General features: G+C 39.2%; 1 protein-coding gene and 1 long non-coding RNA gene across 3 annotated transcripts in view; one reads left to right on the top strand and one right to left on the bottom strand.

Annotated features, from left to right (window-relative positions):
• Positions 1-21: 21 nt before the first annotated feature.
• LOC119133831 overlaps positions 22-25,439 on the top strand; it is a 37,068-nt gene continuing 11,650 nt past the window's right edge. The window contains exons 1-2 of the long non-coding RNA XR_005100199.1: positions 22-303; positions 500-594. This is a non-coding gene — a long non-coding RNA (uncharacterized LOC119133831). The remainder of the gene's footprint in view (positions 304-499; positions 595-25,439) is intronic.
• Positions 2,833-25,439, bottom strand: part of LOC119133828 (gamma-aminobutyric acid receptor subunit alpha-3-like) — a 38,199-nt gene continuing 15,592 nt past the window's right edge. Inside the window, exons 3-11 of one of the 2 annotated variants that reach the window (XM_037269996.1) lie at positions 20,222-20,340; positions 19,001-19,068; positions 13,714-13,934; positions 13,338-13,420; positions 13,096-13,239; positions 11,699-11,851; positions 11,177-11,382; positions 7,007-7,045; positions 2,833-6,867 (exon numbers count right to left, since the gene is read on the bottom strand). In XM_037269996.1, coding sequence (XP_037125891.1) covers positions 6,541-6,867; positions 7,007-7,045; positions 11,177-11,382; positions 11,699-11,851; positions 13,096-13,239; positions 13,338-13,420; positions 13,714-13,934; positions 19,001-19,068; positions 20,222-20,340 — 1,360 coding nt within the window. In that variant the 3' untranslated portion in view covers positions 2,833-6,540. The remainder of the gene's footprint in view (positions 6,868-7,006; positions 7,046-11,176; positions 11,383-11,698; positions 11,852-13,095; positions 13,240-13,337; positions 13,421-13,713; positions 13,935-19,000; positions 19,069-20,221; positions 20,341-25,439) is intronic. The other variant, XM_037269997.1, reaches the window with a different exon arrangement.

The raw sequence follows: 25,439 nt of genomic DNA, 5'->3' as shown, positions 1-25,439 counted from the left end.
TTACTGTCAGACTGAGCTGCAATCTCATTGGCCATTGCGTAGTATGCTGCGTTCAGTGCCACTACGCAATCTGAACACTCGCACTTGTTAAACGCAAGACAAGTTCTATTTCTCCCCCTCTTGTTCATTTTCGTGCCCTCGATTTGATGTCTGCTTCAAGTTGGAATTCCCTACATTTTTCTACGTGATTAACTATTGCCGGACACAAGAAACCATTTTTTCGTCTTGGAGACGAAACTTATTTTGACAAGCACTCCCATCACGCAAAGGGTGTTGCGTTTAGATCTTCCGGAAATCAAAGAGGTAAGTGAGCGTGCTACACCTGCAGTGGATTTACCGGAAAACAATTCAATATCGTCAAATTGCATTACACACAATTAAGCAGCATATCAGTATTGTGGTTACAATTTCATTTTATGAAATACAAATAAAATATATCTTAGATAGAAACTGATACACGTTTCACTTTACATGAAACATTTGATGTTACTTTTATTAGAGACATATGATGCAGATGCCCTCTCCGGTGACCTTTCGTCAAGCAACGCTCCCGTCATCAGGCCTAGTTCCAAAAGAGGAGAGCTCAGTGCACCCGTAAGTCTCTCTTTCTATTTTTTATTTTAATAATCACCACCAAGAGAAAAATTATAATTAGAGTAAGGTCTATGAAATGATTGGAATGTCAATTAGTTTTTTTTTTGCTTTTCCATCCAGGCCAGTCAAATTAGATTATTTCTTGCATGTCATTTCACTCGCCTCTGAGTATTTAATACAATCAAACATGTAGATACAGTCTCGATAGTATATAGACACGTTTCTTGCTTGAACTCTTTGCCACTGATTCCAGCAAGCCTTCTGTGCAAAGTAATTATTTTCAAGCCATTACTTTTATTGTGAACTTGTCATCTCCTGCATGATCCCTGCACTCCAGTTATGTCCCTGGTTTATGGTTATGACATTATGAAGCAATTCCGGGAAGACATAATGGGAAACCATCAAACACGCATTCGAGGATGTTTGAGAGAATGAAATAACACCAATAAGGCAATTATTTTCATTTGAATGATAATTCAAACAGTTGCTTGATATAGGACATGTAAAGAAAACATGTGTTCAATTATATTTTAAAATATTTGTTCCAAGTAAAAAAAAAAAACGTAGTGTATTTTGAATCAGGACATTTTGAACATATTTTGCAATTTTGTTTTTGCTGCTGGCCAAAACAACTAAGTTTTCTTTTGGGCTCTACATCCATCCATCAGTTAAGGTCACCTGCATCTTTTCCAGCTTTTGTAGCAAAATCTTCTTGCTAAGTTTTAGTGGCAAACAATCCATAACATTTCCCCCCAAAATGACTTTTGCACCTAAATAATTGAGGCCAGAGAAGGGCGGATTCTGATTCCCCTCTCTGGTTGCTATGGTTACCCTGGTACGTATAATGTGGCAGCTACTGTAAATGCAGTAATCTTTCCATTCTGTATGACTTAGTGAACACAATCCAAATTCCTGGTCAGAAATAATTTCCATTTTAAATACACTTTTTTTTTTAAAAAAGATGACTTGCTGCTGAGAAAGCATATGTATGCAATCAGCATGTGATATTTTGAATTTCCATTCACTTCACATCAAGAAGTGTGTGTGAATTCTAAAGAGATGTTAATCATATTATGTAAATGTATGTTTTTATCAATATAGATAATTGTCATTCAAACAGTTACCTCCTTTAATTAAATTTGCTCCTCTATGCAGGCACTTTGTGCACATTTGCTCTTGTTTGTTCCACTATATGCTGCTGCTGGTGTACATAATGTGATTTTTGAAGCACTATATTTCTCTGATATTTCCCCCCCCCCCCCGGTGTGCATTACTTGTGGGAAATTACACAGTAAATGTCAACCATGTACATTTCGAACACATCAATTTCATTGGTTTACTGAAACGTTACAATTCCTTTCTTCTCCTTCAAAGTCATCATTGAACCCATGACTGCAGTCCCGAAGGGAAAAAAAATATAAATAATAATAAATAAATCTTATCAACTCTAGAGTGGGTCGTGCAAGAAGCCTGGAGCCAAATTGTTTCATTTCATTTGACTTTTTTTTTGGTTTAGCACTATTTTTGTTTTTTTTTATCTCACTTTTCAGTCATCTGTATGCATCTTATTGACTGATCATTAGTTGTCCGGTATTCAGACCTGTCAATCCTGTTATCAGTTTGACTTGTTATTGTTGCCTTTCCCCTGTAGCCCCACTCTGCAGGCAAATCCAATTGGCTGACGAAATTGGATCTTGAAGTTCTGCTGTTTGTCTTTTGCAATTGACCAGATCAGATTTCTGGTATCTACACATCAGGGCCTGGCTCATGAGTCACTCTTGTAATGAGCATCATTACTTTGCACGGTGAATGCAAATAATGGGCATGATATAACGATGAAATGATGACAACAAAGGATTCATTTGTCTTTGTTGATTATTTGAATGTTGTCAGTCACAGTGTCGTCATTTTTTTGGCTTGACGGGTTTAAGTTGTGTCACCACGATCTAAAAACGTCTCGTAAAAAAATCAAACCACAAAAATATTGACTCACAAATTTACTTACGCAGTGTGAAATGTGGATTGCTTTATTTTAACACACTTGCAGGAGGCCATGACTTATTCTGTTATATGAATAGCAACAAGTGGATAAACAAGTTTTTCGTTTTATTGTTCTGCCTACATCACTGGAATATATAGATAAACAAAAATATTGATGAAAAAATTTAAGACCAGTGTATCTGCCAAGTGAGAGTAAACTGGACCATTGATATCGAGACCAAAAAAGAGTTCTCCACGGCAAAATACATAATCCTTTTATTTCCAATTTCTGTTTGCTACATCTCATTACAGTAAGCACATGAACGAGAGAAGTCAACATACAGAGTCCAGTCACTGAGCACATAGAGAGCCACTTCCCAACAACAACACACAGTCCACCACAGTATGTTCTCGTCTTTGTAGAGGAAGTCTTTTATCGCTCAATGCGTAGAGACATGCAGTGGAATTGCAGGAGAGAGAACACGCCATGTACAACTCTGCTTGCAAACAGCTGCTAATTCACAGTTAAGTTTGGGAAAAAAAAAAAGTGCACACAAGGGGTACTGATCTTGTAAGTAGACTCATGAATAGTACGTGGTTAAAACACTATAACACGCCGTGTTACAGAGCTGAACAGTATCGGATTGAAAAATAAAGGACGTGACGTATCCATATTCACAAACTATTGGAATGGCTTCCACAATATCTACAAATTCACAACTTTGTAACATTTTTTTCTCAGCTATCAAGTATTTGTGGACTCTTTACTCATGGAGAGAATTGCGTTTATGTTGTATAAACAAACCGTAAGCGGCACTAAATAGCATAAATATCTTTTTTGATATACTTTTAATATAATGTGTCTCGGTACGGTGATCCATTCTAGTTAACTCTGGCCCTGTAGGAAAATAACGGACAAAATAGCATGTCGAGTAATGCAGTCGAATCCAATTTCTTAAAAACACTCACTTGAATTTCAGCTTGGACATTTCATTATTAATCAATACAATAATTTTGGGTCTAAATATGTTCATGGTCACAACAAATAGAAGACAAATGTTGAGTGACTGACTTGTCACCGATTGATGGACAAACAAGATGTGCAGCGAAAGCTCATCTGGGATGAAAGATGTTATTTTTCCTCTTGTTTAAAAATGACAGTGATGTCATTATCATAAACGCCCTGATGCCGTCGTCTTTCCGCCGCATGTTTGCATAGTAGACTTTCTGGAAATTGTTGGAATATTTTGCGATATAATAATCAAGTCTGCAATCAGTGACTCCCCAGTTCAACTATGTGAATCCTCTTAATTTAACATTTCCCTGTCTTATGAAGTTAAATAATATACATATGAGGTAGAATTATTGTCTTTGTAGAGGCCAGTCGCTTGATATCATTTTTGACAAGAATCTCATTTGACTGTTTGAGTCTCTTGATATACTACTCTTTCACATATCCGTGAAAATAATATTGTAAAAGAAAAAAATGCAAACTGGTATTTTAAGCTAACTCAAAGCTGTCAGTGGTTAGTGTCGCAATTTATTTTTATTTTATGAGCATCTGTAGTTGGCATGTAAATGCATCTATGGTTACAATCCGTATGTTTAAATATAGATATTTATTTATATTATTAATTTCATATTCTGTAATGTATCATTTAAGTTTTGATGACATACATTTAATTTCCAGTTCATTAAATATATAAGTTGATTCGAATGTATGTGAGTCATTGACTTCATAACATTGATTTGCTCTTCCATACCTTTTTAGTAACATTATTATCAGTCACCCATGACGCCAAAGTGCTTTTCATGCTGTTCTATTTGACCGAGTGCATGTTAAAATGAATCCGTAGTGCAGATTCACTTCTCCTCAATTTCTGTGATCCATTTGACAGAGACTTTTGACACTTGCTCTGAGAAATGGAATGGGTCATTTCAGTCCTCCACAATGCATAATTAACAAGAGAGTCCAATTTAAAATCCCTGCAGGGGTGGAGTTGCTGAGACCACAATGCCACCTGTCTGTCACGCAACATGATGTGACCCAAAAGAAATAGGAGTAGTAAATACCGAACCATCTATTAATCACTTTCGTCTGACAATATCCGCCATGTTGTTGTATTTCTGCTGACCCTGTAGTCAATATTAAAATATGCTCCGAATACCAAGGAACGAACTTTACGAAGGATTATATTTGTTATCGAGCTGCAAATAAAGCAGACTCCTATAATCCGCATGCTGGCAAATGAGGATAAAAGCACTTTCATAACTGTATTGTAAATGAACATCACATAAATATGCATGAATCATTTATGAAGATCTCTCTTGGGCTGTGAGTGGGTGGGTCACCGATGAGTAAATTGCTTGAACCACAAGATCATAGACACGAAGAGCTACTTGAGCATAATCCTGCATTTTGTGAGGACACACATGTAGCAAATGCAGTCGATGTGTGTGTATGTTTTCTGTATGTTCACCAAGGCACTTGGCTCCTTTTTAACCAAACATAGTCAGCCGGCGAGAGCCACCGGACTTGAAAATGCACAGGCTTTGCCCCGTGGGATGGGAAAGCAATTCCAGATGATACTACATTGGTTCTGATGAGATTCATGTTGAGCTGAAGGCCAGACACTGAGGATTATTAATGATGGTCCTATGATAGGCTGCCCTTGCTACCAGTCCACAGTTAAGCAACACCTCGAGTGTCTTCCAATGCATCCCTGTGTGTGTGTGCATGCGTGTTATTTATTCTTGTCTTCATTGGTTAGCAACAATGACAACCTGAAACTACATGCTTGCAAAACAGATTCACTATTTTACAAAATGACAAGATACAGCGATGGATTCCTTTGTTACAACAGGGCCAGAGCTACTGTAAATGAGAGAAGAAAACAAAAATCATCTCTGAGATTGCGTAACATGGCGGTAATAGCGAGTCTGCCGTTATGCCGCTTTGCTTTGTTTACGCGGAACGGAACGAAGCTAGCATGATGCCACACCAGTGGGGGACTTTTAATAGTTTACTGGAAATTTCCACTGTTTCCACTTGTACCATTTTACAGAGACGCATAGGTGCTGGTACTATCGTTTCTTTGTTGGCTTATTGCCTCTCTCTCTCTTGGAAACACAAGATGGAACAGAGATAGCAAAGGTAGTTTTATGTGGGTATTTGCCCTTGGTCTTTATGGACGAGCAAAATACTGTATCATAACAAACACCGAATATACACGCACGGAATTGTCATTTCACTCCTTTGATTTCATCTTAAAAAAAAATAATGCTGCCTTTACAAAGGTATCTAGATGTATGCCGCTATATCAATTAGCATGCTGACTAAAAGTGTGAGGCTTGCACTGGTTGATCTATCAAGCTGAATAGACAATTTTGACAAAACAGACAAAAACGAATCGACAATCGAAAAACAATACTCATGTTGGAGGTAATTAGGTCAATTTGAATTGACGCTTTGAAAGAGGTATAGCGCCTACCAACATGTTTGGAATCGTCCTTTCTTGTGGTGCAAAATAGCACTGACACACATTTCGGATATTTTAATGACCTCGTTAAGGTACACCAGAGAAAACATTGAAACAATTTGAGTAGGATTGCATTGTAATCTGTCAATACTACAAACTATATGTATAACTACATTCCCGTAATAATCACTACTTCTGCAATATTATCTTTGTAAAGGCAGCTCTTCTATTGGATTGAATGAGATTAAACACACACACACACACACATATATATATATATGTATGTATATATTTGTATATGCATTTGTGTATATAGTACATATACATATGTATATACATAAGTTTAGAATAGACATATACATATCACGTGGTACCTCGATTTACGCATTTGATGACCAAGCACTTGTAAATTAGGTACCACTGCACACGTTAAGATGTTCATGGCTTCCAGCGAACCTGTCTACACCGATTCCAAATTTGATCCGATTCAGTTGAGGTTGTTTTCCTCTATGATGGCGGGCTTTCTGTTGACATATGTGGCCCAGTAGCCCAAGTTGAAGATGAAAAAAAGAATGGGGAAAATGATGCGGGATATCTTGTCCACTTTGCTGACTCGGTTGTAAGACTTCTTGGCTTCTGTGTAGGGATCATCCATTTTATGGAGGAAGGAGTGTTTGGCTGACGCACCCCCGCTACCGGCACTCTTGGAAATGGTTGTCAAACCTTGGTCTTTGGCTACGTTGATGGCGTAGGTTGTTCCGACAATGTTGAAAGTGTTGTTTGCCTTTTTGGAGAGAGTTGCCGATTCTCTTCTCTGAAAAGAAGAGAAGGCAGCAAAAGTTGTTAGGAGAAAACGCAGCGGACTCCACAATACTTCCATTTGAACTCATAAAGAGGAAATAGAAGCAAGACCACGAGACACGACACACACAAGAGCAAAACAAAAGCCTAACCATATCGTTAATCCTGGCCATGTTAGCCTGAAACGGTTCCTGAAAAGAAAAGTAGAAAAGAAAAAAAGTTTACCAATTATATTAAAAATTACCCAACTTACATGTTCTAGTCATCACTTTCTAGCTTGTACATTTTACACGATTCTCAATTAAATCTGCATCATTACAAGGTTTGATTGCAGAAAAAAAAAAAGCATCATATTCAGCTGTTTTAATAAGTGCTGAAAAAGAAAGAAAAAAAAATCACGTTTGCATCACTTGATCTAGGTTGGCTGGTATATGATAATGCTGTCAGCTACAGCATAGAGCACAAGTGAGAGAGAAAGGAAAAAAAAAAAAAAATCATGCCTGGAGTCATGTCTGACAAATCAATGAAAGCAGCTTGGCCTCTTCAGGCAAATGATTCGCGATGAAACAAACATGGCACAGGCTCTACCATCGAAAAAGCTGACTTCTTCCTACTTCTACAAACAAACCATTCGACTGTCTTTGCTGAAAGAAAGGAATTTGCACACTTATTTACCAAACCTGATGATTTTCATCATCCCGGCAGCCGTACGCAAAGTCAATGTGAGAGAACAAGTAGGGCAGCAAGATTGATCACGGTACAAGTTTGACTTTTTTGGATGAGATAGTGTGAGGCTATAACTGAGTCAAGATGTCCTTGGACTTCACACTCAAGAGAATTTCCTTTAAAGATGATCTTATCTGTGCCTTAACACGAAGAAAATGTCAGCCTCGATTGCAATCTGTCCAAACGAGTCAAACGTGACACCTTACTGGCAAAGTGGGATTTTTGCAGGTTTTACGGGAAATGTCTACTTGAAAAGCAAAAGCTGAGTATGTCATTAGCGTGACAATGTTCATGTCATAGCTATCAAACTCAAGGCCCGGGGGCCAGATTCGGCCCACCACATCATTTTATGTGGCCCGCCAAGACACATTTTGCTTCAATACTAAAATGACAAATTGTCTTCACTTTTAAAATAATAGATATCGCGAAAAAAAATTTTTTGACACCCCGCTCTAAACAATAACTATACACTATTACTGTCTTTCTTAATCACCACATGGCAGATTTAGAACAGCCTACCTGTATCATAATTTGAGCCCCTTTAATATTTAATTGCATGTATTAAATTTGTGCGAGTTTAGTTCTAGGCATAACAGATGGCACTCGGAAAAATAACAAAAAAATAATGTCCTTAAATTGACACCTTTCCTCCCTCCCCGCACTTGCACAGACAGTCTGCGGTACATTTGCGTTTTTTTTTTTAATGTCTACTTTGAGGCCACAGCTTTAATTCTCGCTCCACTTTTTCAGCTTCATTTGACTTTCCTTCCTTCCGTCCTCCTCCCTTCACTCCATCTTTTTAATTAGCATAACTAATGTCCCCTGTTTCCGTTGCCGATTGCTTCGCCGTGGATCTCTTTATGCCGTTCCCATCACTGAATGTTTTCTTAAGACATTTCTTATTGGCATAAAGTCAAAAATGAAATCTGAAAAGTCACATTGTGGCCACTGTCATAAATGTACACAATATTTGCATTTTGAGTGCAGAAAAGATGTCAAGGATCCAAAATAAAGGATGTGTAAGGTACAATGCAGCTGCTTTATTGGCCGATAGAGAATTGCTCCATGTAATTAACAATGTTTTGTTATCCTTTGCTTATTTATTTTTTCCTTTATTGATGCATTAATTACTGCCCCGCTGGGATGAGACCATCTTATTTACATAGTCGACACAGCTATTGACATCCACACTATTGTTTTTTAAACTGTGCAGCAGTGCCCTCAATGTCTTTTCCAGGACATTAAATCCACTACACCTTAAAGCACTGCAGTGTCTTTTTCTGTTTCACATAGATAGCTTACTCAGCAGAAAAACGAATGGCGCTGTAATATCGGACAGTATATGACGCTAATGGTTGATAACTGAAAGTCTGTGGCAGTAGAAATGTTCTTTGCTCAATAAACTGTTGTGCTTCTTTAAATCTGCTCTGTTTTCTGATGTATTGAACTTATTGAACCAAAGCACCTAGTAATTTACAATGGAGTCACAAAAAGTCTGACTCTTGTCACCGTTTACTCAGAAATTAATTTACAGAGATTATTTCATTGAACACCTAGATGATATACTCGCAGTAAATTGTGACTTTATTGTACCGTCTGCCATCTTATAGAAGAGAATTTAATTGCGCAGTGTGTAATTCTACCCAGCTGGCATAGATGGTTAATGAATAAATAATCATTTTTGGACAAATGAAGTGAAATGATGTCATTTCCTACAGCACCCCTGACGATGAGTGTGCAACCTGGTTGGGAATCGTCTAAGTCATCAGTAGGTGATACTGTATGGTATTTTATATTTATTCGTCGATTTATTTTTAGTACTCGCAATTTGGCTGTCCTCTGGCACGTAAAGTAAATCCAAAGCATTTGCAAATGTCATTTTTTTTAAGGAGGGCATAAGCATCCTGGGGGTGATCGTGCCACTTAAGTTTTTTTTTTTTTTTTTTTGGGAAACACGTGTGTGGACGTGTTAGATTGAGCCTTATGATAGTCTGACCTTCACGATTTGAGATGACGTGTTGACGTTTTCGATTGCCTCAAGTATTTGTATGGGCTGTCGTTAATTTGGTGTATTTTAGGCATTTGGGAAGCTCTTTGTAGTTTTATCAAGTCATTTATTCGGATCAAATCATTGAATTATTTCCCATTTAAATGAAGGAATGGACAAATAATAATTCAGGTCAAATTTTAATCATTAAAATTAGTTTGGTGATTTCAAAACTGCCCTGATCTGAATCTCACCAACCGCATTCAGGATGAACTTAATCCGCATTTGCAACATATCTGAAAAAGTTTGAACCGCAAACGAGACTTTTCTTCCGCTTTAACTGTCGTGTCAAAATCGATGTGCTTGAGCAAAATGGTGTCGATGCCAACTTCGAGTTGACATACCGCAATGGCCAAATGCTACTTTTTGGTTTATCAAAAGAAAACACAGACTTCGCCCGCCATATTACACCGTCAGCTGGCTTGAGGTGAGCTCATTAGCTCGTTGGTTAAACAGATTGTTGAGCGACCCGGAGGGAATGCAATGTAACCTCTAAAGTAGTACACGCTGACTCGACTACAGCTCACCCTATCAGACCAAAAAAAGAAAGAGCCTGCGGGAATTCAAGGCATCATTTGGCTGGAACTTCTGATGACTGAGGACAGTATTTTCTTCCCCTCCCATCCCCCTTACTGTTTTTTATTCCGTTTTTTTTTCCCTCCAAAAGAGGGAAACGAGCAGTATTCTGAGTATTTTGCTTTCCAGTCGTTTTTCCATGTAGGGCATTAAGGGCGAGTGTGTTATGTCTACCGTTGTGACCTTGTTATTGTTGCTCTATCATGATGACTCCATTCTCTGCACAGAGAGCGCAGATTTATGCCATTGGGACAAAATATCAGAAAGAAAAAAAACTGCTCTCCACTCCATGACTCATCTCTGCTCCATCCCTAGAAACGTTTTTTTTTTTTTTTGCATCCACAATAGCTTCTCCATCAAAACAAACAAGTTTTAATCCTAAAATAACGAAAGCATTTCCAGCAAAAGGTCTCCATTCATCTATATTTTCACTTTCTTGCTCTGTTCCAATGACTTCTCTGCTCATAAACGCACAAAAGAGTGCAAACTATTGACAAATCTGCGCGTGAAAGTAATATTGGCCACTGGGGATTCATTGAGATGCACTTTTTTTTTTTTTTAGTCCGTGAACCGTTTTTTTTTAATGAGCGGGCTGTACTGCAAGATGCTGTCTCATCTTGACAGAATGGGTTTACGCTGACTAAAATGGGGCTTGAACATATGCTGCCACCCTAAATTGGGGCTAGTGTCTTTGGGAGTTTACCTCTGGTTCCGCCCGACTGTCCTTGTTCCATTTGGCTCTTAATGAATAAGTAAAAGCTCTTTTACAGAGTAGTCTGAGTTACTTGAAGGGGTAACTCCCAGTTTCTATTTTGTTCATCCACCAGTGTAAAGTGACGACAACATTCTCAGTTTTCAACAAAAATATCAAGAATGAGAGTCGTTGAAGCGGAATTAACGTCGGAAGGGAGAGAGAAGTAAATCCCGTCAGCTACATATAGCTCTGATCAATTTTCAACAAGCACTCACTCACCCTGACTTCCATGCCCTCTTTTTTCCCATCCCACGCCCAGCTGCGCTTGGTGAAGTAGTTGACGGTGGCAAACTCAATCAAGGCAGAGAAGACAAAGGCATAGCACACTGCCATGAACCAGTCCATGGCTGTGGCATAGGCGACCTTAGGGAGGGAGTTGCGGGCACTGATGCTTAGGGTCGTCATGGTGAGGACGGTGGTGACCCCTGAGGAGAGAATAAAAATGTTAGGGAAGATCTTTAATTTCATTTAATGTTATTTTATTTTTTGTGTTTCCTCGTACTTTTGCAAAATCAATATAATGTAGTCAAACAGGATAGGAGCAGAAAGGAAATCGGATTAGCAAATTACATCTCATCTTGGAGTGATGACAACGTTTGGAATTGATTAGCCGGATACTAGGAAAAAGATATCAATGCTACTTAGTGAATACATTTGTTTTGCTTTTACCTCATCCTTTAAAAGCCTTTCAGACTTTAGTTATGATTTGGTGCCTTCTGAGTTGCATCAAAACAAACTCACCAAATACGGTACGTGCAGGAACTGACTCTCTGTTTAACCAGAAGGACACCTGTGACAGGATGACTGTCATGATGCAGGGAAGGTACGTTTGGATCACAAAATAGCCAATTTTTCTTTTCAAGTGGAAATATGTTGTCATCACTACATATTCGCCTGAAAGAGAGAAAAATGGAGACATAGCAGATCATTATTAAAACTATAAGTTACACACTGACATGTTGATTCATTCCTTCTGGAACATTTATACATATTCAATTCAGTATATTAATGGTTGCCATAACATCCGCACTTCTCGATTTCCCTGTTTAGTTCTCAAGATAAGGACGCAGGCTCTTTTTTTTAAATTTTTTTTTTAGAGCCTTATGAGAATAAAAGCTTGTCCTGTGCAATGCTTATTAAAAGAATCCTTTACCTTCAAGTTGGCATTTAGTAGCAACATTTTTTTTCTTTCTTTTAACTGGCCTTTGTACTTTGCGGAGCTTACCTTCAAAGCACCATACAGCACAACAATAATGATCATCTCAAATAAAGTGTTCTCCGTAGAGTTTCTGACAACCTTTTGCTTCGTGGAAAACAGGCCAGAGGGGCACTGCAAAAAAGTGGCTTTATTGTTAGTTTGCTCTCAAAGTGCAAGTGAAGACTGACACACTTGTGTAACCCAAGTGACCTGGAGTTTTATTGGGAACTAGGAATAAACATTCTTGCAACTGTTCATTTTAGGATACAGTTCCAAACCGAGCCATTTTCTCTAGATATGTAAAAATAACTTAGGCATCTCTGTAAGACTTTTTTTTTTATTTGTTTGTGTCTTATTCTAACGTCAGTCCTCTGCAAAATGGACTTACTTTCATATTGTATTACTATTGGGGTATCATTTCTTTCTATCTTTTCTATCTTAAATCCATCTGGTGTAAATAAATATGGCTACTACTGCTGCTTTCAGGCATTGATTGATTGATTGATTTGATTTTGGTTTATACGCTGGTGCACTAGTTGTACGGTAATTTCAGTTGTCAGCTTTTAACGCAAACTCCTGATTCGTCTGAAAACTGCCTTTTCGCTGCTTTTGATATTCCCAAATGATAATAATTTTGCTGTTCTGCAGATGCTTTCAGTGGACTCCGAAAAATTGCACACGGAAATATAGATTGATTTTTCGGACCACAGAGGAAAATACAAAGGAAGTCGAATTTATTTCCCCATCACCGCAATTCATCCTTAAAGTGTCAGGGATGTGCTCAGCTCCTTTGGAAGGGGCGTGCCTTGGATTTTACCAATCGATCCAACGCAAAGAAGATTCATATTTTGGCGATCTTCAGCCATCAACTGCCTTTAGAGTTCGGAGACTGTGGCGCCACGCTAGCTAATATCGTCTTTTCATTCTCTATACACCGTACCTGTACTGGAACTTATGGTTTCTTTGCCAATCTCGTGTCCCAGTAGATCATACTGGTTGAGCCTGGAACCACCATCAGCCACAGAAACGGCGCTCTTGTTTTCTTGAGTCCAGAGGTAAATCACCTCATTGTTGGTGTATGCATCTGAGAAGCAGTAGATGCCAAACATGGATTACAACACATCAATCGTGAGAATCCATTCAATCAAAGTCTTCATACTTTATTCTGTTAATGTGACTTACAGCTTCCAAATTTCAGGGGACAGGAGTGGGCATCCATGGGGAAATCCTCCAGGTGCATGGGACATTCGGCATGAATGGTCAACCTTGGAAGGGACGATGAGGTCAAGAGAGGTTGAGGAGAGAGGAAAATACGCACGAGTCAATACACAAGCCAAGACGCAACTTCCACGAAGCATTTTATAGTCACTTTTATTTGTTAACCTGAAGTTTAATGGGAATCAATAGAAGCAAGTCAGTGGGCTATTTACTGATTATACACACGCTGTGTCAGGATAAAAGGGATGGCTTTATGGAACCATTTAACAAAGTAAACAATCCTAATAAAAGACAGTATTTTATTTAATAGCGCAGTCAAACTCGCAACTGATGATCTTACCTCATGGTGTAGAGAAGCGTGCCGTTGTCGACGAGTCGCAGAAGTTTGTTTGGAGTTGTCATGTTGTGGGCCACAGATTTCTTGCCATTGTGGAAAAATGTGTCAGGTGTCCAGATTTTACTGGCAAGGAGGTTGTTAAGGGGCAACACCTGCATGGGCCCGTCAAATTTCAGTCTTTCATCGCTCCAACTCTGGCGGAAAAAGACATCGACGGTGTATTCCTGCGGGGAGTGGAGTGGAGAGGTTTCATCAAACGAAGCAATCGACTGAAGTCAGACGATCTTTGTTGACGGTGCGGCATTGATACTTTACAGATAAAAAAAAAAAAAGCTCTCCTACTACAGTTGAAGCATGCACAATTCATCTTGGTTCTAAAGTTCCCTAACTACACATTGATTGTTTAAACAACCGATTCACACAACTATGAACGTCAATGTAAACAACACGATAGGCTGTTGCCATGGCAACGATAGTCGACATCTTTTTTCGAATCGAAAGCCAGTCAAAAATGATTTGAAATTTCTAACTTTTTATCGAATACACGGTTCTCAAAATGACTCACGAGAATTTACAATATCATTTTTTCAGTTGTAGGAAACGTCATTAATTTGACAATAAAGTTATCCTAGGCGGCAATTAAGTATAATTTCCAACTAAAATAAGAACACAGCCATTCAAATGGAAATATATTTCACGTTCTATCTAAAGGAGTGTTGTCCTGGCAACAGAGCTCATCATTAGCCGTGTATTGCAGCCGTACAGAAGGCTGATCGATAATATTTCTTTTTCTAGTACAATCAAAGGCTTCTTGGTGAGCAATGATGTTGAACTGACGGAAAAAAAAAAATGCTGATCATTTCTAAGTGGCTTCAGAACAAGACCATCCTCAGCGGGGGGATTTGTAAAGCCTCCACTCAACATGAAATGGACTCTCCAATTTGAATTGTTATGCCTGCCTGACCTAGTGTTGCTTTGCCAACCAACTTAAAATAATGACCCTAAAACAACCTTGTGTTTGTCTTTAACTTTAATTTTTTTTATTTGTTTTGCAGTCTTTGGCTAATGCAGATAATCACTATGAAAAGTGACCGTAATCCATCTGCTCTTATGCTAATCACGTCAAATATGATATCAATTGCTTGCCCGGTGCAAACAAGTGAACAGATGAACACACATTGACAGCAGAGGGCAGATGTATTCATGACTCCTTCCCTCAAAAGACAAAACTCATTTCAAAAGGCAAACTGGTATGTTGTGCCCAAGGCCGTGCATACTTATTGGAAGGCGACACACAATGCAACAAATAGGTATTTTTCTTTTAATGTCTTTTTCATTACTCGCAATTCAAGCTTGCAGCTTCCCTTCCCTGCTCGGCTTCAAAAGTGGTTGATAATCTGCCAGTTTTTATTTTTTCCCCCCATTCTATTCAATTCAGATATGATTCAAAATCTAGGACAAGCATATAAAACACATTCCCTTTCACCCGCCTGTCAATGTGAACTTTTAGTTTTGCATTTATACATATTTTTACATAATGGCACGTGTTCTATCAAAGATGGGATTTATTTGGTGCCGTGCGCTGTCTGCGGAAATGATTAGAGTCCTGAAAGTTAATCAGAATTATTTAAAAAAATAAATCCCTCTCTCTCTCGCTCTCTCTCTCTCTATGCCGTAGCTGATGGTTTTCTCGTGTTGTTACTTGGCCATTCTCCTCCCTTCAACTTGCTCATCCCTGTCCTGCACCTTTGCTACCTAAGCCAATATCTTCATTTATTGGATTTTTGATTACAGCCTGCTTCTTGTCAGACTTGTTTTGCAGTCGGGCTGCCTTTTCGAGTTGTTCAGTGTCTGCTGTGTCTCCCAGGGGGAAAAAAGAAAAAAAAAAACGCTTTCAAACACAGCTGCCTCATCTGTCTATATCTGAATGAATCTACCTGCATACCAAACTGCATGCATGCTCAAGTGTCATATTATTGATTGACGTGAAGAATAAAAATAACAAAGCCTCACACAGAAAGGCATTACCGCTGACACTCACAAAACTAATTAGGATTATTAATCTTAGGTCCCGGTAGTGATAGAATTAAACTCCTCCAATTACATTAATTACAAGCTGGCCAGAAAAAAAACCTGTTGTCCATAGAACATGCTTTGTGCTAATGTTGCTGGTGAATTATGTGAAGATGTCTTCTTTCTGACAACACGCAGCAAGCCAGAGATGACATCCGCCAGTGTGATTATGACACGCAGAACTTCCTCGAGGGAAAGCATCCATTATCTCCACTCTTCCGAGCTGCACTGAGCAATATAATGACTCATCTCAAATTTGATTGATGTCACTTAAGGTCATTCTTAATTTTCTCTTGTAAATAAATGTACCTTTCCCTCCTCAGCATGTAACCAGCACGCCTTTGGCAACTAACTAACTTCAAATTATCTTCAGTGTTCATCTTCCTGCTCTGAGGCGTAAACACATTTGGAACTTCACTGTCTTCACCCTTAAGGCACCTTTTGTTCCACAGATATAATCACATCGCAGTAAACTAAATGAAGGACAATGTCCATAACTGCATCTCCTAAAACTTCCATGCAAGTAAAGTCAAATAAAATACTTTGATTATATGACAGTATACCTAAACGATGGGAAATAATATGATGAGAACGTAGTCTTGAGATGAAGGAGCACGCCGATGCCTCCTTAGGGGAGATCAGTGTCAACATGGTAACCTACATTCCATGAGCTCATGGGTCTTACTTTTCAACATGAGCATTCCATTTATATTGCCATAATACGATTGGATTGTTTTCCAAAAGACGTGTGACATATTGGGGTTTACTCCTGGGATGAGAAGTGAAGCATTTCTAGTGCAATTGATGTTGGAGATGGACCAGTAATTGGACCAGTGACTGTACAGCACATCAAATCCTGGATTATCAAGTGTTGTGTTTGGGGAACAAGTCATTTTTAACAATTTCTGCGAAAGTTTGATGGCTGGCATTGCGTAGCTAGAGGGAGAGACAGTTATCGCATTTGATTGTTCCATTTAGTACATACAACTGGTCATAGCACACTTGGAGATGAATCCACAATCGTTTTCAAGGCCCTTTTGATACTATTCTTGAAATTGGCCATAAAAATAAAACACCAAAAGTGGTTGCTATGAAACTGCTATCGTATTGTTGGAGTCAGGAGGAAAGATATTAGCAATAAAGGAAATGGAAAAAGTGCAATATGAGATATACAGTATGATGTGATTTTAAAACAAAAGGCTTGCAACGATTTTTAGCAATCTCCGGCATTGATTGTTCAGGGTCGAAAATGCCACAATTGTTTTTCAGGTAGGAGAGGAACTTCTAACAAACACTCCACAATCCTTTTCACATTGACATTTGAGAGAACAATTATTCATGACTTTGAAAAGAAATGATTGTGAGTGTCCATTGTCTCCAAAGCCAACTACACTTCAAGTAAATGGAAAAAAAACTAAAAATAGCTTGCTGTGGTCATGATTGTATGTTTACGAGCTCTGTAAATGTGGCCAACTACTTAATTTGATGCACTCGTCCTCGTTAGGATTTCAACTCATGTTAAAAATGACGCCGCCCATTCCAAAGCGCTTAAATTCCAGCAATTTATTCTGCTCATTATTGAAATCTGGGGGTCAAGCTCCGGCCCACTATTCCTATTTTCCGCATTTTTTCTATGTCACACTTTTTTTTAATCTTCAAAAAGTACAGCTGCACTTATGGTGCAACTTTTGAGTTGAGACAGTGGAAATTGTTGAAATGGAATTTGCTCTTGTTTACCAGTTCACACCTGTACCTCGTACTGCCCCTCGTCGCCATAGTAACAAACCCTCCATTAGCCCAGCCCGATATGGGGCTCACTTATCTGAAAACAGGACAGGGGGAAAAACAAGATACAAAAATAGGTGGTGTGAAGTATCCTGTAATTCTTTATCTTTGGGGGTATTTTGAAAAGCATATCAGATGTTAGCAACACACCTGGGAGCTGTTTGAAAGTGTTGAAGAGCAAAATATACGCTGTGAGTGAAAGAACCCCTGGAGCACCTACTTGTTATTTCTCTGGTCTTTTTTTTTTTTTTTTTGTGAGGTTCTGTTACTAAATATGTACATGCTGATTCAGGTCATAAACAGATTTTCTTTTTTTAATCCAGTAAAATAACTAACATCCTGCGCCTTTTTTGACTGTGTGTCACATGACCTCTGCCTGTCCCACAAGTGTATGTTCAAGCATTGATTCATTGTGGAGCATGTGAATACAATGGAGCTAAAAGTAAAGCCTAGAAAACCTCAAAGGTGTTATCTGCTGAAAAAGATAAAGTGCGCTCTATTGTGATAAGAACTCATGACCCAGAGTCATCACCCAGATAGCGTACATGTGGCGAGATATACACAATCGAACTATAAATAAATTTCCTGTCAACAATTTCATTTGAATGCATTACATATAGTAGATAAGATGAGAAGGTTAGAGACTTTGAAATCCTGCGTGACTTGACATATCCTAGCAAGAACAGACTTCCACATAAGCGCCTTTAATGAATGAAAGGGAAGACGGTAATTATCTTTAGCGATACATCCATTTGAAAAGATCCTTGTGGATTTGTGTCGAATTTGACTTTGAGAGCGCTGAACTGCGCCGCGGCACTTTGTGCGGACCTCTTGTGAGACCAAAGAACTCCAAAGCTCCATAATCCAGCTACATAATACAAGATGTCGAGCCAGCTCCTAACTCAAGTAAAAAAAAAAGTCCTTACCCCAAGGCGGTCAATTACTGCTACATGATCAAATATGTCAAAGAAAAAAAAAAAAAGATCACTCTCTTTTGTCTGCTGTTTAACGGCAGGCGCTGCTCATCTTAATGACTCATCAAATTTCACAAATAAAAAGTTTGGATTGCTTATGTAGGCTGCAGCTGATAAAAATGACTCCATGGTTGATTGCCGTTTAGTTTATCATTGCTCAGTGACCTGCGTGATAACTAAAATATGCAAGGCCATCCATTGTAAATTCAAATTGTAATGATATTTGTGATCTCATTGTTTTATTGTCAACATTCATTATTGACCTACAACATTGCCAGTGCATTCATTAACTTTTAATTGTGTCTACTTATATTGCGGCCTACTTAAAAATATTTCTCGTAGACTCAAGTGCACAAAATCCCCAACTTAATCATGTTTAATTATAATGAAAAATGAAAAAAATGTAAAAAAAAACATTAACGATCAGCAAATGACGATGAAGGGAAAAAAATACTCACCATGTCAGTGTCTGACACTGGGCCAAAACTTGTCACGTAAATGTCCGTCGTCACTTCAGTGACACTCTCTGTAAAAAACAAAACAAAAAAAACAACAGAAAGCAGCAGGCTGCAAATTAGCATTTAACCAAGCTATCTTAAAAAAAACATTATGGAGACACTCGGCACCCATGGTATTAAAAAAATGACGCACTTGGCAAAAATAAATAAATGATCATCATGCAGCGATTTCAAGAGTTATTGCGAAACACCTTGCAATTGTAATGCATTAAGTAGGACATGAGGCAAGAGTAGAGAAAGACCAAAATTTGGCTGCCTCTTTGCGAGTTGAATCAGCTCCTCTGGGGCGGATGTAGGAAGAAAGCTTCGGGGCTTTTGCTGAGACAAATAGCGTCTCCAGCAACTCCAGAGTGATGAGGCTTTTATCCAAAAGCGAAGGAGATACTTTGTGCTAACAATGTCCCTGACCCCAAGAGACCACCCACAGGTGAACTCTCCTCTCCTCTGGTGAAGAACCCCCCCTGAGAGAAACCATCCACTTCCACATGAATCATCCCCATGACACAAATAGTTCTCGCAAAGTACGTGATTATCACCACGTCGCGTCAGCAGTTTGCATGGCATGCATCGGCGGAGGGAGAATGCCTTTTTTTCTTCTTCTGTTTACAGCTTGATGCATGAGCGCATTAATGGCAAAGTGAAATAGATCTTGCTGGAATTTCAATTCAATGGAGTTCTCTCCAGTCTGATTAGAAGATGTTTTGGCATGATTATCTCTCGCCTAAGTTTACATGTGACATGATTGCAATTTTGCATCTCCGCAACTTTGAAAGTAAGATGAATCTGAACGAGGAAATCACTGCTGTGATTGCAAACATGGAGCATTTCCACTAAAACAAAGTCTTGAATGTCTTGTGCCAGATTCCTCTGGCCTGGTTGCAACTTCTAAGTCTTGGTGGTCTGCAGGCTGGCAGCTCCGCTTGTGGCCTTAACTGCATGCATTGAAGCAGAAACAACCATTCCAGCTGGATGACTGAGAAAAGTCTGCTCAAGCATACTTTGAGGACAATTTGGTAGAAATAGCAAAGCTATCTCCCGACAGATGTCGGCCACTCACGTTTCTCACTCGAGGGACAATGCATGTATTCATCTGCATTTCACAAGGCTGCTGCTTTTGCTGTGTCATCAAAACATGAGTCATGAAGAAAAAGGATGTCTTACCTCCCAGCCCGGGACGTAGTCTGTTGTCATAACCATCCAACAGTCTGTCTAAGATGCGGGTGAAAATGGTGATGTTATTACTGTCATCAGGCAGCGGCTCTCGGTGTCCCACGACGGCACTTTGGGAAGAAATGGACACAAGTTAGTGGCAAAACAAGTACGTCATAAAGCAAATGTAGTATAGGATAGTCATTTACAGGAATTTTGTATTGACTAAAAAGTGGAGTCATTTGAAATACATATGTGAATTGCTTGCAATTAATTCGAGCAAAGATAGTCAAGCGTTGGTCCGCGGCCCTCTCGTGGTCCCTGGCGTTGTTGTAGGTGGTCCGTGAAATTGGAAATGGAAAATCATTTTTACAAATAAAATAAATATATAAAATAAAAATAAAATGGATGGATGGATAATTCTGTTGTTATTTAGACTAGATTTTTTTTCCAGCTAATTTTGTGAATCATCTATCCATCCAAATGATGTCAAATTTAGCTCAGTTGAAAACCCCCTGAATTAGAGTATTGTAGCGGCAGCCCCCCTCAGTACTGTATTTATCAGATATCATGTTCGATTCTTCATCGTATGCTATAAGTTACCATAGATGTTGCAGCACATATTAATTGACATCTCATAATATCCATCAGGAGAGAATTGCGGGATTTATTTCGAGCGCTGATGATTTAATGAGTACAGTCTTTAATTAAGCTTGAATCCCCCGAAGGGGTCAAATATCCCAGCAATTCCCAATCAGCAAACACTGATAGCAATAAAGTTCCAGTGGACACAATTTGAAGACATTTCGATCGTTACAAACGAACCTTGTCTGCAATAAAAACTTTTAGGATTAAAAGTACTACATAACTTCATATCTCATTTTGGAATAATTAACCAATGCCATCGAAAATATGTAGACATATTGTCATTTCCATTGATTGATTCAAGGCAAGTTGAACAATTGAGTCTTGTGTTGGTGCTGTGTAGCACTCAGATACTTCAAGGATAGCAGACTTGGCACCAGATGAGATGTTTTGTGTTTGAGGTTGTTTCTAAGGGCAGGAGGAGGATGCTGCCGGCTCGGAGGTGTGTGACCATAATTGATGCAGCTTGCGTACACTCACGCACTTGTTATCTAAGACTGCATTGGAAGCATTCACAATCTGACCCTGATTAGTTTTCACACATTGATTTGACGTAACATAATAGAAAGCCTTTATTGGGGTAAATTAAAAAACAACTTTTCATATAAATACATTTGATTTAATTGAATTATTTGTACATTTTTGTTTTTCTAAATGTAATCAAAGATTTGAAATTATTTAAAAATAATAATAATTGGAATATTGAACAAAGGTATGCCTCACTTATGTCATTTTTAACCTAAGTTCAAAGTACTCCTACAGAGGTGATGCTAAGGCCTCACCCCAGTAATTAGCATCTTCCTCTTTTGCTGTATGGCATGAAAGCAACTTGAAGATATTCCTCCTTTCCATTTGAGACGGATCAATGCTCTGTGCTCACTAATGAGCTTATGTAGTTTAACGCCGCCAGAAAGGTGGGATTGCTGAAATATGCCTGATTCATTTATGGAATCGATTGCTCCCATTGGTGCGGCGTGATGTCACCTCGAAAGATGCTATTATCCTTCTAACATTATGCACTTATTGAAGAGTTTTACCAGAGGCGAGGCACGTTAATTAGCCAGGCTGCTCGAAGCCTTGCAGAATGAATATTGAAACCTGATAACGTTCCTGGCTGGAGCTCTGGGAGACCTAGTTTGGATATTATACATTTTTAACTCGGAGCACCTAAAGTTGCGAGAATGTGTAGGCGTATGAGTCTTCTACTGTCCCGATGAATAAACTCCTTGCCGAGAATGATGCATGGGTTAACCTTTCCAACGCTCTCATAGCAGATCCTCCCTTCAATAGTTACGCAGCAGCGCATTATGTAGCACGTCGTCGCTTATCAATGGCCGCCGTGTAGCTTTTTTCAAGCCTGAACAATGTGAAGAATTTGTCTTTGCTTGCTTCTTCTGTCATCCACTTGCTTGTTTCGAAAGATTACCGTATTTTCCGCACTATAAGGCGCACCTAAAAACCTCCAATTTTCTCAAAAGCCGACAGTGCGCCTTATAATCAGGTGCGCCTTATATATGGACCAATATTGAGCCACTACAGCAGGCATATGCAATGGAGAAGAGGTGCACACTGAGTTTTTTCTAGGTATTGTGACCATTGGGAAACTCATACTGCTGACTTTTGCCCTTGACTTGCTGACTTGAATATTGCACCATTAAAAAAAAAAAAAAAAGGTTGCATACATTACAAAGCACCTTAAAGAAGAAGCATTAACATTTTTATCAATTTTCTTGCAGCAGGGAGATTGGAAATCATGTTGCCCTTCATATCAACTTGAATTTCAAGGATAGCAGACTTGGAGTTTGTTTTGTTTTCTCCCCCCCCCCCCCCGGCCGGGGAGGTGGTTAGGTGGCACCCAAGCTGACAGCGGCTATCTGGATTCTTGTGGGCTAATTCAGGTTGGGGGAACTGCAGCTCAACCTCCACAGCCAGGATAGCAGAGGGCTCCTCTGGCAGCCCTTCGCTCTGACTTGGACATCTACTTTTGATTTTCATATTATGTATTATTTGTGCCCTCTCTGCATCCATTACAACCTGGTGATCCTGAAAGGGGGATCCTTCCATCTGTGGTCCCTTCTCAAGGTTTCTCATTTTCCCCGGGCAGGGGTTTTGAGTTTTTCCTTGCCCTTTTGGGAGCTTAAGATCAGGGGATGCTTTGAGAATAATTGTCAATTTTTGTCTATGTGAAGCCCTTTGAGACTGCTTGTGATTTAGGGCTATACAAATAAACTTGACTTGACTTGAATTTATTTTTGTCAGCAATGTACAAGTTGTGTCTGGGCTTGTAGAAGGGCGTCGAATGTATTCTCTCGTGATTTTTAAATGACTTCTTTCATATACGCTCGCCATTCCTCAGCCTTCACTATAAATACTCTGCAGAGTAGGACAGTTTTTTTTGCTAAATGCAGCTTCCAAAATGAATAATGAAAAATGCGCTTTGTTGCTTGGTTTTCTTTTTTTTTTTTGGTACTCAGAGTTGACAGCACTGGTATGCTAATTTCCACAGCCTAGACTATAATCAGTTTTGAATGGCATGCTCAAATTTGGCCATTAAAAGAAAAGTGGCACTTGAAAAACAGTTGACTGAGGACTGCACACTCTGCTCCTCGGCGCCTATTCGACCTCTTCCTTATCTGTTCAGCTGTCACACTGCCACTCTTGGCTCAAACGGTGACACAACAACAAGACAGAGGCCATTTGGAGAGCTACGACCTCCTCCAAGGCTATGTCATGATATTTGACAAATCACCAAATCCCCTAATTATCACCGAAATATGACATCATTAGTCAACTAATATGTAAATCGCGGCATGTGGAATTTATATAACTGCTAGAATCAGGAATTTTAACAAGAGGAGCTGAGTCGTAAATTAGGGACGGACGAAAGCTGGAAGCTGGTACGACAGCAGGAAATGATCAAACGGTGAGATAGGATCGGAGATGCGTGCTATCATTGCGGGTGACATCAATCTAGTCTCTGATGCACTTTTAGAAGCAAGCAAGCAAGCAAGCCACGGTGCCACACTCGTATCGCGCTCACATCTGCAGGGATTTTGGAGACGCTATCGACTGCATCAGCAGCAATGAAGGGATCATTTAGAACTGTAAGCAAGCTTCGGAATACTCGCGTAAAAGCCGACTCTGTAAAGATGTCATTATTTTCCAGGCAGGACGGCACAACGTGTGAATAGCAACATGTTTCATTCCAAACGTCAGTTCAGCTAGCAATTTTTATTACCACTCATGTTTTAAAAAATTAATTGGGTCCATTCTTCTTAAAACTGGGTCAGGAGATAGGATTTTTTTTTTGTCATTCATCCTGGCTATTTGACAAGTCAAGGGACAAAATTTCCATCTGTATCGCAGTTCTGAAGGACTGAAGGTGTTTGATGGGGTCAGGGCTGTCAAATGTTTCTGCAGCACATTCATCCAACCATGCCTTTGTAAATCTTCTGGTGTGGGGATGGAATGGAAAATGCATTTACCAGTTTTGGAAAGACAATACTGAAAATATTGCACCTGTAAGTGTCTCCCGATGTACAGGAATAGCTTCTTCAGTGTAAAAGTAAGAATTTAAATGTGTTTGTGTGATCGTTTGTGACTGGTTGCTGGCAGGATCTTTGATTCGTTACACTTTCCTCTTGGCTCTTGTCCTAACCCATTTGGTTGGCAAAGGAAGATTTTAATTTATCTGACTTCAACAACAGAGCTATCTATCCGCCCGAGCGTAATGTCATTTGAAATGTTGCCACTAATGCATAGCCTTGAAACATTGTACTTTTGCCAAGACTGAACAAAATAACTGCATTATTAAAAGGGCTGTGTGCAGAGGCGACTGGAAATCTTGTTAAAAGAAAACAAACGCACTGATTAGCTCTTTCACCTTGGAATCAGTGTGTGCAGTAGACTATATTTCCTTTCATGAACATCTAGTTGATGTTTCTGATTGAAAGACAGAAGGTAAATATTCCCTGATCAACTATGATTGCCATTAGTCTCCGCCCCCAGGCCGCCGTCACCCTGATAATTCAATCAGCAAAGTGGCTCGGCCATGAGAATACATTACCCTTCTCACGTTAACCTTGACAGCCCTGCCCAAACAGAATGTTATCTGTTGACCAGGTCGCGTCTCAAAGTGACGCCCCCTCTCCGTGAATAATTCATGGAAGACGAGGTGAGAAGTCTGGCCAATCTTACAAGCGAAGGATCCATGGGGAAAGTGTACACATTGCACTCTCATCCTTATGGCCATCGATTAAATGCCACATCAACCAGCGACATGGCTACACATTACAAAACAGAAAGCAAGATAGTCTTAACTAAAAAGAAGTCAAGACAACTGAATAAGATTTTTTGTACTGCGTGAATTATTGCGAAGAATAATGTGAATGTTTCTTGGAACCAGATGGATAATGCAGATGTAATCTTGCAAGTGCATCTTTCCAAGCACAGAATAGATGTGATTGCAACCAAGATGGAGCCATCAGATCCTCAAGGCAGCTGCTGTGGGTCGAAACTCACTTTTAATGTGCTTGTAAACAATGGTGGCCCGTGAAGACAAACACAATGATATAACAACAGTTTT

Source organism: Syngnathus acus, chromosome 14 (assembly GCF_901709675.1).
Source record: "Syngnathus acus chromosome 14, fSynAcu1.2, whole genome shotgun sequence".
In the NCBI taxonomy this organism is placed as follows: domain Eukaryota; kingdom Metazoa; phylum Chordata; class Actinopteri; order Syngnathiformes; family Syngnathidae; genus Syngnathus; species Syngnathus acus.
The sequence above is the reverse complement of the archived record's forward strand: the minus strand, read 5'-3'. Positions and strand labels throughout refer to the sequence as shown.